Genomic DNA, 12631 nt, shown 5'->3' with positions numbered 1-12631 from the left:
GAGCTGCCCAGAGGATTTATGGGGCATAGGGCAGGTTCCCTCTAAAAGGACTAGTGTGTGTGTGTGTGTGTGTGTGTGTGTGTGTGTGTGTGTGTGTGTGTGCAAAGTTGAGAGACGATATCTGAGAATTCTTGCACAGATGCCCCATATGTAAGAACTTGCACGTGCAGTTCCTCCTTGCCCAGTTGCCCTGGGAACAAATGGGCTTTCCCTGCTCACTCCCATGGCAAGGATAGCTAGACAGAAGGAGTTTGCCTCAGTCAAACTACTAAAGCGAAATGATATTAACAGTTTTCAAGCAAAACATTTATTGAACTTATATTACAAAGTTAGGAAAGAAATGGGGGGAGAACAGAAGTAGAGAGATCAGTTCTATTTTGCCAGTGAACTGGACTGTACAGTTTACATAACATGGTCTAAGCAAAGCATTCCTTTCTTGCCATCATGGATGCAAAGTCATCAATTACATCATCATAATTTATTTGATTTGCATGTGTGTACTCAGCTAAGAGCATTATCAAATGGTTCAACCTAAGCTCCCCAGCTCCTGACTGCAGGTAGTTCTTAATAACCTTAGTAACCTGGAAAACTTACTAAAAATGCATTCTCTAGATGCAATGGAGCCTGCCAAGGCGATGAGTATTCTCAAGTGTAAATGCATCTCTGAGGGAGCACAGTTTCTTTGCCATGAATCCGGTTTAGAAGCCCAAGTGCAGTAGCTATGGCTCCTCCAGAGGGGCACAGATTTGAGTCTCTCCTGATTTTTGTAAAACTCGCAAAGTTCTTCTTGCCACTCATCCTTGTTCACAACTTGTGGATATGTGGCAGACAAGGATGCTGAAAATTTTGCCATGTCTTCATCCCCTGCCATAGCTGCTGAATCACCGAGGGATGAGCTTGAGCATTTCCCCATGGCCTCACCTAGGGTTTGGAGATCTGCAGACAGATCAGAACCACCCACATGGACATGAGGAACAGTGTTGTTGTTGTTGTTGTTGTTGTTGTTTCTTCTTTCTTTTCTCTTCCTTTCTGATAATATTTCTGTGCTGAAAATGTAGGGAAGTGGGTGTAAGAGGAAAATACAAAAGGGAGAATGTAGGGAATGCATTATATGTTTGCTTTGTATCTATAATGTTCACTACAATAAAGCATGACTAACAAAAAAAAATCCAAAGTTCTTTGCAAGCATAAAACGAAAGAGTAATAACACAGATCAAAACATGGCAAACAAACTGAATGAGCAGGAAAACACATCCCAAAATAGTGGATTTGGAATCATTTAAAGGTCTAGGCAAAAAAAAAGGTTTTGTCTAGTGCTTTTTCTTGTCATATTCCTGCAACCAAACACCACACATACTTGAACATAGAAAAGAACTGGGCAGCAGTCACTGGGGTTTGGATTGATGGACTTGGACTGATGTTTTCTTTTTCTTTTTATCTTGGATTTCCTTTGCCCCAGCTCACTGGCCTCAAATATTATTCGCAACTGCACTGAACCTGCCACAGTGGGGGTTAGCCTAGCTTAACACCCCACGACCACCCAGGACCATACAAAACCTGAGCCAATCCCTGCCTAAGGTCCCTAAGGAACAAAGACATCCCTTTGGGCAAGAGGTGAACTCCATCCCCTCTAAACAAGTCGGGTGCCAAGAAAACAATGTCCGGGTGTGCTACCGACCAACCCCCGTGGGACCTAAAAAAACCCTGCCATTTGAGCATTAACTTTCCTGCGGGCCCAGTTGATCTTATAAGGGGCCCTGACGCCCCTCCAGACCCTACGCTACAGCATAGCGGAACAGCTAACTATGATCCTGGGAAACCATTCGAGGACCTGTGCAAGGTGGTCCGACTGGAGTTTATGAAGGATGGACATCCCTGACTGAGTAACTAAGTCATTTCCCCCCATGTGAATCACCAAGGACATCAGGAGGTGGGTTAGCTGACAGGAATTCCTGTAGCAGTGGCAAAAACCGGGCAATGACCATGCCCCGCCAACTGATACAGGAGATTGATACCCATTGCCCGAGTCCCAGTTGCGTTCCAGGATGAGCCCCACATGCTGCTCTATGGGCCCAGAACATAATCGAATGGCCCAGGAAGAGGACCTGCACCCTCTCTCAGTGGGCCTGCAATGAGAAAACAACTGTTGACTGCCGCACAGGCACTTAGCGCACATAGCGCTTATAGGTGGCAGACTGCCAACGTCCAATACGCTGGACGGCCTCACCTGAAAAACCCAGCCTGGAGGCCACAGAAGCATCTCCAATGTGAAAGGAGTGGCGCCACAACCGCTCGGTGGGGACCCCAGCTGCTGTCAAGGCTCGTTGCACCACCACCCAGAACTGATACTGAGAAAGAGGGCGGCCATCGCCATGGATAAAAAGGCAACCCTCTGCCGGGCCCCTCAAAGCTGCAAAGTCTCTCAGGGCCTGCACAGGACAAAGCAAGGCATTGCTAGCAGGGTGCAGAGAAACCAGCTGCCGCCTACCCCTCTGATCGGTCTTGGGAAAGTGCAAGTACAGTTGCACTGAAGCGGACCCCACCGTCAAGTCCCCAACTGCACTACCCGGACTGTGGGACTCCCTTTCCCCCTAGGAAACAGCTCACTGGCCCTAAAGGCTCCAGAGAACATGGCCAGCATGGCCACCTGGAAAAGAGCGACCTCGTAAGGAGACAGGCAGATGGTCGTGAGGCTATCAGGCTGCACTGAATGCTCCCTAGCCCAGCCATCCAACATCCTCCTCACCCCAAAATCTCCAGTGGCATCCTTGAGGCCCTGTGCCCCAGTGCAGAATGCGATAGCAGCCAGATAGCCAGCCAGGGCCCTGGGCGACAGGCCTTTCCTCCTAAGGTGCACCAGGAACTGGATCAGATGATCCACGGGCGTGGGCCATTCCTGCCCCACTCCTACCTGGTGCCTAAAATCCTGAAACACCCTGCACTGTCTACCATACGCGGCTCGGGTACTTGGAGCCAAAGAGGCCGGGATGGCTCTATGCGCCTCTATGCGCCAAGGCTGCATAACCATAGGGGCATCCTGTCGGGGGGGGGAGAGGCCAAACTGCCCAGGGATCCTGGCTTGAAGGCCCTCTCATGCACACGGGGGGGTTAAGAATGCCCCTATTCAGCTGCCTCCACAGGCCAACCAGAACGCGACCACCATCCCCTCAGGCCCACGGGACTTCACTAAACCTTAGGGGGGTTGCAAACCACCCCCTTATCTGCCGCCGCCACCTCATGGGGTAGAAACCCTCTCCCCGTCACCACCAAACCTGGGGAAGCCACAGGCCAGAAGCTTAAGAGCTTCGGCCACACGACCTGCTCCAATGCCTTCTCGGAGCAAACTGAGGCCGCTGGCGTCGGAGCAAGCCAAACAGCTGAAGCTCCACCCCCACACAGGCCGGCCGGCCAGCCAATCAGGGCCCCCAAAGCCTCGTGCTTCTTTCCAGCAGGCTGCAGCAAACCAGCCGCACTGCCCAGTCGGGCAGCGAGCAGCATGATTATGCTTCTTTTCTACCCCCTGCAATGCCTATTCAACCTAGAATGATTAGTTGATTGATTATGCTTCATAGTGAAAGTGTTTAATATATGAAACATAGATCAATGTGGAGTTTGTGGGCTTCTAAGAACTTTGAATTACTGAAACATAGATATTGCCCCCAGCTCTGTAACAGTTAATATTGTGATGATGCTCTGATGAGTTCATCATCCAAGGAAGAAATGCTTTCATTTTCATATTTCTGGCTGTTAAGAGGTCTCTTGATTTACTGCCACAAAGCCTGCGTGGTTCGCCCATAGTCTGATCAGAAACTAAAATGGCAATTCTGAAAGCATTGCTAGGTTTTTGGAAAAACAACAAGCTGACAGTAGCAAATGTGCCTCTTACCATTCTTTTGGCTGTGGCTGAAGAGATGCTGGAATGGGAATATAAATGTCCCTATACCAAAGTCTGGAAACAGACCTATATTTCACTGTATTTTATCCTCCCAGCTGTTACGTTACTAATCCTGAGTTCATTTTTACGAATATATGTTTTTAAGCCACCTACTCATGAAGAGCTGAAATTCTGTGGTTCACTGAATAAGTGCTGCAACATTCTTATACCATCTTCTTTTCTAACTTTTATTTGGATTGTGATTGTTCTTTTGGATGGGAGATACATTGCGTGTGCATGCAGCTCGGAGGCTAGAAACAAGACTCAAGAAGATGAACAGTATGATGACCGTAATGCTATCATATCAAAGGTAAGGGGTTTTTCTTCTCCTCTAAAACCTGTAAACAAAAAACAGAAATACAGGGACATTCATCTCTTTGCTTTTCATCATTCTTGAACTATGATGCTCAGTGCTAGAGACCAAAATTATAGTCCTTTTTCCCCAAGAGGAATAATTTGTGAACCCATCTATTCAGTGATTACATTTGTTTCCCACCTTTCTTCCATTTTGGAACTCAAGGCAGCTTACATGGGGTCCAGAGATACTGATCAGACTTAGACCTCCTTGGCCTCAGACTATACAGGGGCCAGGATGGTATCATGATACCAATTGTGTTGAAAGTTCCCTACATGCATCCAAATGTCTGCACAGGGTACAAACATTTTAATGCTTGTGCATGGGTCAGGAACAGAGAAGGCCACTGCAATGCCATTTCCTCCCTGCAAACATTCATTTTACCGGTACTGGACATCTGGAAAGCCCTTGAGAGAGAAAATATAGTAGCTCTAAAAATGTTTATATGCTAGAAGATGAGAGCCAAACTCGAGTTATATAAAAATGTGACTAATCCCTACATCTATTTAGTATTGAGACAAAATTCTTGGTCCATGTTAATGTGTACAATAGAAACAAATGAAAAATCTTACAACTTGAGCAAACAATTTCAGACTCCAAACATGATTGTCAATGCTCTATTTCAAGCAGCTGGGAGAACTTGAGATTAAGTACAGTAACTAAAACTAGATAACCAAACCAAGGACAGGAGAAAAGGCTGGGGGAGATTAATAGCTTTCCAAAAATTAACCCTTTTATTGACCAATAAATTTAATTGCCTCTCTCATTCCCTTCTTAACATTAATAGCGGGTTGTAACTGTTCAATACACTGAGGCCGCATTCACACATAATGTGAAGCTGCAGTTAAATGGGGCAAAGGTTGGAACACGGTGACGTCCGAATGTGTGCAACAGTGGTTTCACAGCAAAAGTGACCTGAGGTTTGCCTCATCAAACTCCTGTTTAAACCTTCAGTTTATAGTGAGTTTCACCACTGCAACCTGAGGGTTTTTGGCAGCAGAGTTACATCTGAATGAGGATGGTGCCTTAACCATGGTTTTGTAATCATAGAGACGGTGGTACAGACCCACCCAGGATCGCACCTACTCCATGCATATGATGCTTCTTGCTGCCTCTCTGAGCACTCATTCCACCCCACCATCTCCGATCCAATAAACCAGTTGCTGGACAACAGATCCCATCCCAAGCTTGTCAGTCTGTCAAATGGCAAAGCCACATAGGGGCATGCCCTCTTCCCACTCTGTCCCTTGCTCTCCCCCTCCTGGCAACCAGGAGAGAAAGGGGACGGGATGGCAAGACAGGTACTTCGGGCTTTGCTCTGCAAAAATGAAGCAGAAGAGATGCATGCTCACAAGCACATGCTTGCCACAGGTGGCAACATAAGCAGGGCAACCCCATTAGAGTGCTGGGACAGCAAGATATGGCAGGGCAGTGACACCCGGAGATCGGTTTAAAAAGCAGCCTCAACCTGGAATTCCTGACTGGCTAAGTCATCCCCTTTTTCACAATTATGTTGGGGAAGGGGGGGAAGCCCCTTCCCCCGGGGGTATTTGTGCAGTCCCTAAGCTTACTCATGAAAAGGGTCAGGCAGCAGGATCAGCAGTACCCACACTTATGAGAGATTCCTCCTCTGGGAGAATGATGGATGCTGTTCCTGAGTGGACTGTACTCACTCAAGAGTGTCAGGGCCATGGGGATACCCTTTCACAACTCATGAGAAGAACTGTCTGTGGGCATCAGAGTGTTGAGCCTAGTTGCTAATAATGTGCAGACATCCTCTTCTCCCACAGACTGCTCTCAAACAAGAGTGTCAGGCCATGGGGGCCGGGCGGCAGATGCCAGCCGGCTAGGTTGCTCTATACTAGCAAGCTACAGGGACAGATACCCCACCAACAGCTCTCCCTATCTTGGCCACTGCAGCCAAGAAGCTGTCAAAGCATGCCCTCTGCCAGCCTGCCCACCCATTGAACATGTCCATCTTTGTTTTTGCCTGGAATAGTGACCCCACTCTCCTGGGGTTGCTGGAAATTGGTGGGGGGGGGCTCTCCCATGATTCCCCTTAGCAGCAGATCTGCATATGGTGCAACTCCGGTCTGACCCCAGGAACTTTGAATGAGAGTAAAGATCCATCCCCAGTCCAGGTCCAGTCTGCTTACCCACCTATGCCCGGACCAACTGAGTGTCAAAGTCTCCTTTGGGTGTGTGAAAGGCTTCCCTGGATAGGAAGGTAGGGGTATGCACAAAATCAGTTTGCCTGCTTTGGTCTGAGTCAGGACTGGACTTGAATCAAACCAGGCATGTTTGGTTTTATGCCTCCCCAAACACCCCCCCCCCCGGCCCGGATCAAATCTGAGCCAGTTTGGGGCTTCTAAGGTTTTTTTTAAAAAAAGATTTAACCAGACTCACTGCCAGGACTAGGTCAGCAGCGGCTGTGGTGGTGGTCGGGAGTAGGGGTCTGCCATCTCCTTCTCCCCCCACCAGCCTCCTCTCGCTCTAAAAAGGGCAGGTTTGGCACATTTTGGAACCATTCTGGCCCTTCCTCTGGTGGCAGTGGCCATTTTGGAGGCCACCGTGCATGCCCAGTGGGCCTCTGCATGGCCTGGGTCATGCGTGTGGTTTGATCTCTGCATGGCCTGGGTCATGCGTGTGGTTTGGACAGATTAGCTGGAGTGATCCCTCACAAGAGCATCTTTGGTCACAGTAGGCCAGACCCCAGGATTCTTTGCCCTCCCTCATAAACATATCCCCTCCTAAGCAAGTGCCCCCTAAGACCTCCCCCCACGACAGAAATTGTGCTTGTGCAAGACAGTTTTGTTGTGGGGCTATTATGAGGGCAGAGGTGCAATGGCTGTTAGAAGAAGGGCTTGAATGGCATGGCATTTAAAGGGATTTAAATGCCAAGTGCCGGTGGACCATTCTGAAAAGGCACAAGCACACTTGGCATGCCTCCTTGAAGATGGTGGCCAATGGCGGTCACCCTGGAGACATGCTGATGCCTTGCTCACATTCTGGCAGTGCCCGAATATGCAAAGCTACGGAGCTTTCTGGGATGTGGCCTTGGTGGAGCAGGAAGAGCGAGGAGCTCCCCTGCCCTGAAAACGGAGGTTGCCGAACCGTAGTTGGACAAAGGTCTGCAATGAGATTCATGGTTTGAAAAATTAACTGTGGATCCAGCAACCTCTAGTTCCACATTATGCGCCAGTGTGGCCATAGCCTCTTTAATCTTGCCCTTCACTCTATTTCCTTCAGAGAGAGGCAATGAAATGTTCTAGGTAGGGTGGTGCACCCACTGGCAGCACCCTTGCTTCAGGGCTGGAAGTAGATTATCAAGGGGCATGAGGAGCAGAACAGCAGGCACACAGAACTTCTCCTCTTCCTCTTTCTGTGTTGGATTGGAAAAGGAGACAGGTCAAAAGGATGTGGAGGAGAAAAGAGTGGGGAGGCAGCCATTCACTCCCTACTTCAAGCAGCCAAAGACTTTGATCTGCCCCTGGGAAGATGAAATGGTATAGCTAGGGGCGAGCCTTGGCAATCATCCCCTCCAGACATATTCCAGGTCTTTCCCCTGAATTTTCAGTTTTATTTAATAAATAAAAATAAAAAGGTCCAGTCTACACAATAAGAGAGCATATGGTGAAACTGTGCCTAGAATATTCCACTTCAAGATGCATTTGAAATATTTCAGGCTTGGGTATTCCCTTCCTTTACTACCTTGGAGAAGCTGCTGCCAGTCTGTGTAGACAATACTGAGCTAGATGGACCTATGGTCTGACTCAGTATATGGCAGCTTCCTATGTTCTTATGTTTCTAAAAGCAAATAAACACACAAGTACCATGTGAGGGAGAAGATGTCAAGTCTCCCTGACATCTCAAGTCAAGTCTCCCTGACATCTGACATTCTACATTGCTGTTTGAGAAGAAGGGGATTTGGGGGTGGGGAGCATTTTAACCGTGTGATCTCCACACCTGCAGATGTCTCTGCTAAGCCGACCACCATTTTACCACAGGATTTGCAATTTTTGTAAATCAAGCCTGGTTCTCACTAACCTTGTAGCATGAGAAGGACAGCAGCATGATACCTTTCCATCTAGCCGTGTGTGAAGAACCCATGACGAAGCAGAGTTGGAACTGAAATTTCCCCAAAATGAACACTGGATAATTTTTCTCCTATGGTTTCTCCATACCCCTGCTCCTGCTGAGAAATCTGTTCTGCAGCTCCACTTCATGCCAGCCTTGTTCTAGTTTCAGCAGTTGTGAAACTATGCAATTTTATAATTTTTCAGTGCTAGGGCATCCAATCCATTTTAGCAACTGTGAGTAAAGGACCAGGCAATGGAATCTGGAATTTACTCAGTGACCATGTCCCCCCCCCATACTTTGCACTATTCTATATGTTCTGTTTATATGACTCAGGCAAAATATGATATAATATAACCAAATAGAAACTGCTGAAGACACTTAACCCAGCATCCCAAAATCAGAGGAGTGATTCATGAGAGGAGGTCTGCTTGGAGAGAAGCTTTCTCTAACATAGTATTAGATAGTTTTCCCGATGCGAAAACTGTTATAGACTTGGGTGCAGCTTCTCTGTGAAAACCATACCACAACTTCCAAACTGGTAAGTATACTGTATGTCTGTATCAAGCTCCAAGTCTGGAACCAAGAACACTTTCCAAAACAGATACATATCTAGTTCTGTCCTTGACAATAGGTTGGCATGAGCGTTGGAAGCACCACTTATGAGGAGGAGGGCAGGGCTTTCATGAGCCCAGCAGCTTTTGGTTTACACATTAAGCCCTAGATCTCCTGCTGCTCCAGCACTCCAGTCAAGAAGTGCTTCTGTTGCTCTTTTAAAGGGAAAAAGCGATGAACACCAACAGAGCTGACTGCACCCATCATGCCCATCATTTATGGGCATTGATTAATATCAGATGAAAGAGGCACACAAGTTATTGTTTTTTTTATTTTGAATGTATCCTTTCTTTCTCCCTCTTGTAGATTGCTGGAATGGTCTTGCTCTCTCTTCTTGTCATTTTTTCTTGCATCTATTTGTTCTGCTGCCCAAAGAAGAGGAAGCAAGAAGATGCCAAACAGGAGGAACTTCAGAACCTTTCAGTGAATGCCAGTGATACACAGATAGCTCCCATGGAAGAGTCACATGGTGAAAAAGAGAAACCTTCTTCCAGTGCTGATATTGATGACATGGGAACATAAGAACAGCCCTGCTGGATCAGGCCAAAGGCCTATCTAGCCCAGCATTCTGTTTCACACTGTGGCCCACCACTGTGTCCTGTTGCCACATGTGGAAGCAGAACCGAAGAGACTCCCGGTGCTTCTCCACTCAGTTATCCTCTTGCCGTCACCACTGGGGGTGAAAGCAAGTGCTGAAGCAACTCCCAGTATCTGTCCAAGCCAATGATCGTGTTGCCACTGCCACTGGTGGTTCTTTCACCCATGATCCGGATTATGTTGTGCGTGCCCCAGTCTTCATGGCTATACTGCCACCGTATTATGAGGTGCCCCAGCTTTCACTAGGTTTTGCTGGTTTATTTTAATCATGTCTACTATTATAGCTCTCTTCTATCCATGCGAAATGTGAATGCAGGAATGTGTATGTCAGCAACTGTGGGAGCAGAGGGGTACAAGACACTGAATGTGCTGACAGATTTATGAATGGCCTTGATGGGTGCAACTGCGGTGGGAGTGCTAGATTTGCAGGGTCTCATATATCTTGTTAGCTATTTCTATGTTACAGGGGCGTAGCTATAATTCAGTGGATGGGTTCAAAGAACCTGAGCCCTCCAGCTCCTGAGGGCCCCCCAGATCCACCCCTCCCTGTTTTCTTCATTATCTCCTTCACTCAGAGGGGCCACGGGGAGAGGGGAGAACACAGGCCCCCTGTCCCCTAGCTATGCCCATGTCTATAGTCCCACCAAGAGAAATAATGAGCTTAATTCTGTAACCTTATACATATGATATATGCATTGCTGGCTGTATTTTATTCAGGACACCTGGCATATGTATTCTATATGACAATTTAGCATAGTTGTAATTTCACTCCTGTCCCCTCCTTCCTTAAATCCCCACTTTGAAAGACTGATAAAGACTTTGGCCACTTTCACACATCAGGCCACACCAGAGGCGAGCAAGCCAGAGGTTCTATTTCATGGCCATCTGAATGCATGAAACCGTGATTTCATCACAAAAGTGACCCAAGGTTTTTGAGCCGAAACCATAATCTGAACCTTCAGTTGGTAGTGAGTTTTGTTGCTCCGACCTGAGGTTTGAGGGCAGCATTGTGTCATCTGAATTCTGCCGCTGTCGTAACCAGAGTTTTGTGTTGCAGCTGCTGCCAAAACCATAGAGAGTGGGGCTCAGATCAGCCCAGAAACACGCCGTCACTATGCCTGCCGCACTTTTCACTGGTTGCCTCTCAGAGCACTTGCCCCACCCCCTGCTGTCTCCACATTCCTCTAGCGATTGCCTGCAACAGGGACGTCACGTTGCCATGTCCCAAGCATCAAAGCATATCAAAGGGGAAAGCCACATTGTTGGATTCCCCCTTTGCACTGTGTCCCATGTTCCCCCTTTTGGCAATCTGCAGAAAAAGGGCATGAGATGACAAGATGGGCACTTTGTGGAGAGGTCTCTACAAATCAAGTGATGAAAAAGTATCAATCCCTGTGGCACCATGAACCAGGCATCCAGGTTGTTCCCCAACAAAGAGAACACATGCCAGAGGTCTGGGTTGAAAGGCAGCCCTGGAATGCTTGAGTCGCCCTGCCAAGGGTGGGCAGTCAATGTCAAAAAGGCATGATCATGCTGGGTGTGCCCCCTCTAAGATTGTGGCCAATAACTGCCATTCTGCAGACGTGCTGACACCTTGTCCGCAGTCTGGCAACAAAAGTGCTATCTGGGATGTGGCCTTGGCTGACCAGGGAAAGGGAGTGGCTCTTTTGCCCTGAAACCAGAGGTTGCCTGACCCATGTTGGAAGATTGTCTCAGGATGATTCCCGGGTTCAAGGATTGACCTCAGGTTTGTCAACTCACAGTTTGGTGTTATGTGCGAAGGCAGCCATAGGGATCAAAGGACCAGAAAGGAAACGTGATGACTGTTTAACAATTAGCATCTAACCACCAAGGCCAAAGACTTGAGTTCTTTCAAAACTTTGAGAAAAGTGACTGGAGCTTATCTGAATGCCCTGCGGTACAGAAGATAAAGGACAGCTTGTGCTGACAGGATGGGAGGATGAAAGGAGAACATCTGAAGATCCAAGCCCAGACAGATAGCATCAGAGTTGTCATCATAACTATATGTTTTGATGGATGCGAAGACTGACCCCAAGAGCAGTCAAGGACTATGAAGGATATAAAACCAAAAGAATTTGGTTTCAGACCCAACTCTCAGAGGGCAGGTCCACAAGATACATCTTCTCCCTCTCCAATGCTGTAGCATCCTCACACCCTAGCATAGTGGACCCCATCCTTTCTTCAAACTCTAGCATCTTCAACTACTGGGAGAAACCTTGGCCATTTGACTGATTTACCTGCATCTTCAGTATCAAACTCTCCCTCAACCTCTCTTCCCCTCTCCCCCTCCCCTGCTAGGTAACTTGCTCATGTGGCATTTAGATAAATTAGCTTTGCTTGCCAGGACCCCATATCTATTCTACCTCTCCAAGACTATTTCTTTAAGTAAAATACAAAAAGACACCCCTGGTCTGGTTCCTTGTGTCTCCTATCACATTTACTGGTTGAACCAATGTTAAGGGGTCTAAGTAATGCCAGAGAGTTCATGAGATTCAGGAAAACAGGGACACTGGTGCATTGGCACACTGGTCCACATTCTCCTGTACATTGCTTGGACAGAAAAACCCCTTGGGGTAAAACAATTACCCTGGCACTGAGATACCCAGAATGCAAGCATCAGGATCAGCACCACCAAAGAGGAACATAATGGGCAAAGAAAAATGTTCTTCTGGGAGCTGTATGTTGTTGTACCATGTTCTTTTGCACTGATTTCTCCCTTCCGTCAACTCATCCCTGGGTTTTGGCATTGGGTTCCCCTAGGCTTATTGTCTTGGGGGACTTAAAAGTCCATGCTGAGGCCCCGCTAGTAAGAGTAGTTCAGGACTTCATGGCCACCATGACAACCATGTGCCTATCTCAACTAATATTAGGTCCTACTCACTTGTTGGGACATCTACTGGATCTAGTTTTTTCCAACCAGGAACTGCATGACCTGCAGGAGGGGGAGTTTGATATAACTCCTTTGTCATGGACAGATCAATATCTGGTGGGGTTTAGTTTGACTGCTTTGACCTCTTTGACCTCTGCAGGGG

At 47.5% G+C, this 12631-nt stretch overlaps 1 protein-coding gene across 1 annotated transcript; it reads right to left on the bottom strand.

Moving 5' to 3' along the window:
• Nucleotides 1-205: 205 nt before the first annotated feature.
• Nucleotides 206-3498, bottom strand: LOC128343737 (uncharacterized). The gene is made up of 3 exons (XM_053293169.1): nt 3273-3498; nt 2228-2429; nt 206-1046 (listed from the first exon to the last, which is right to left on the bottom strand). Exons 1-3 carry the CDS (start codon nt 3496-3498, stop codon nt 527-529), a joined length of 948 nt encoding a protein of 315 aa, XP_053149144.1. The 3' UTR covers nt 206-526.
• Nucleotides 3499-12631: the final 9133 nt, after the last annotated feature.

Source organism: Hemicordylus capensis, chromosome 2 (assembly GCF_027244095.1).
Source record: "Hemicordylus capensis ecotype Gifberg chromosome 2, rHemCap1.1.pri, whole genome shotgun sequence".
In the NCBI taxonomy this organism is placed as follows: Eukaryota; Metazoa; Chordata; class Lepidosauria; order Squamata; family Cordylidae; genus Hemicordylus; species Hemicordylus capensis.
The sequence above is the reverse complement of the archived record's forward strand: the minus strand, read 5'-3'. Positions and strand labels throughout refer to the sequence as shown.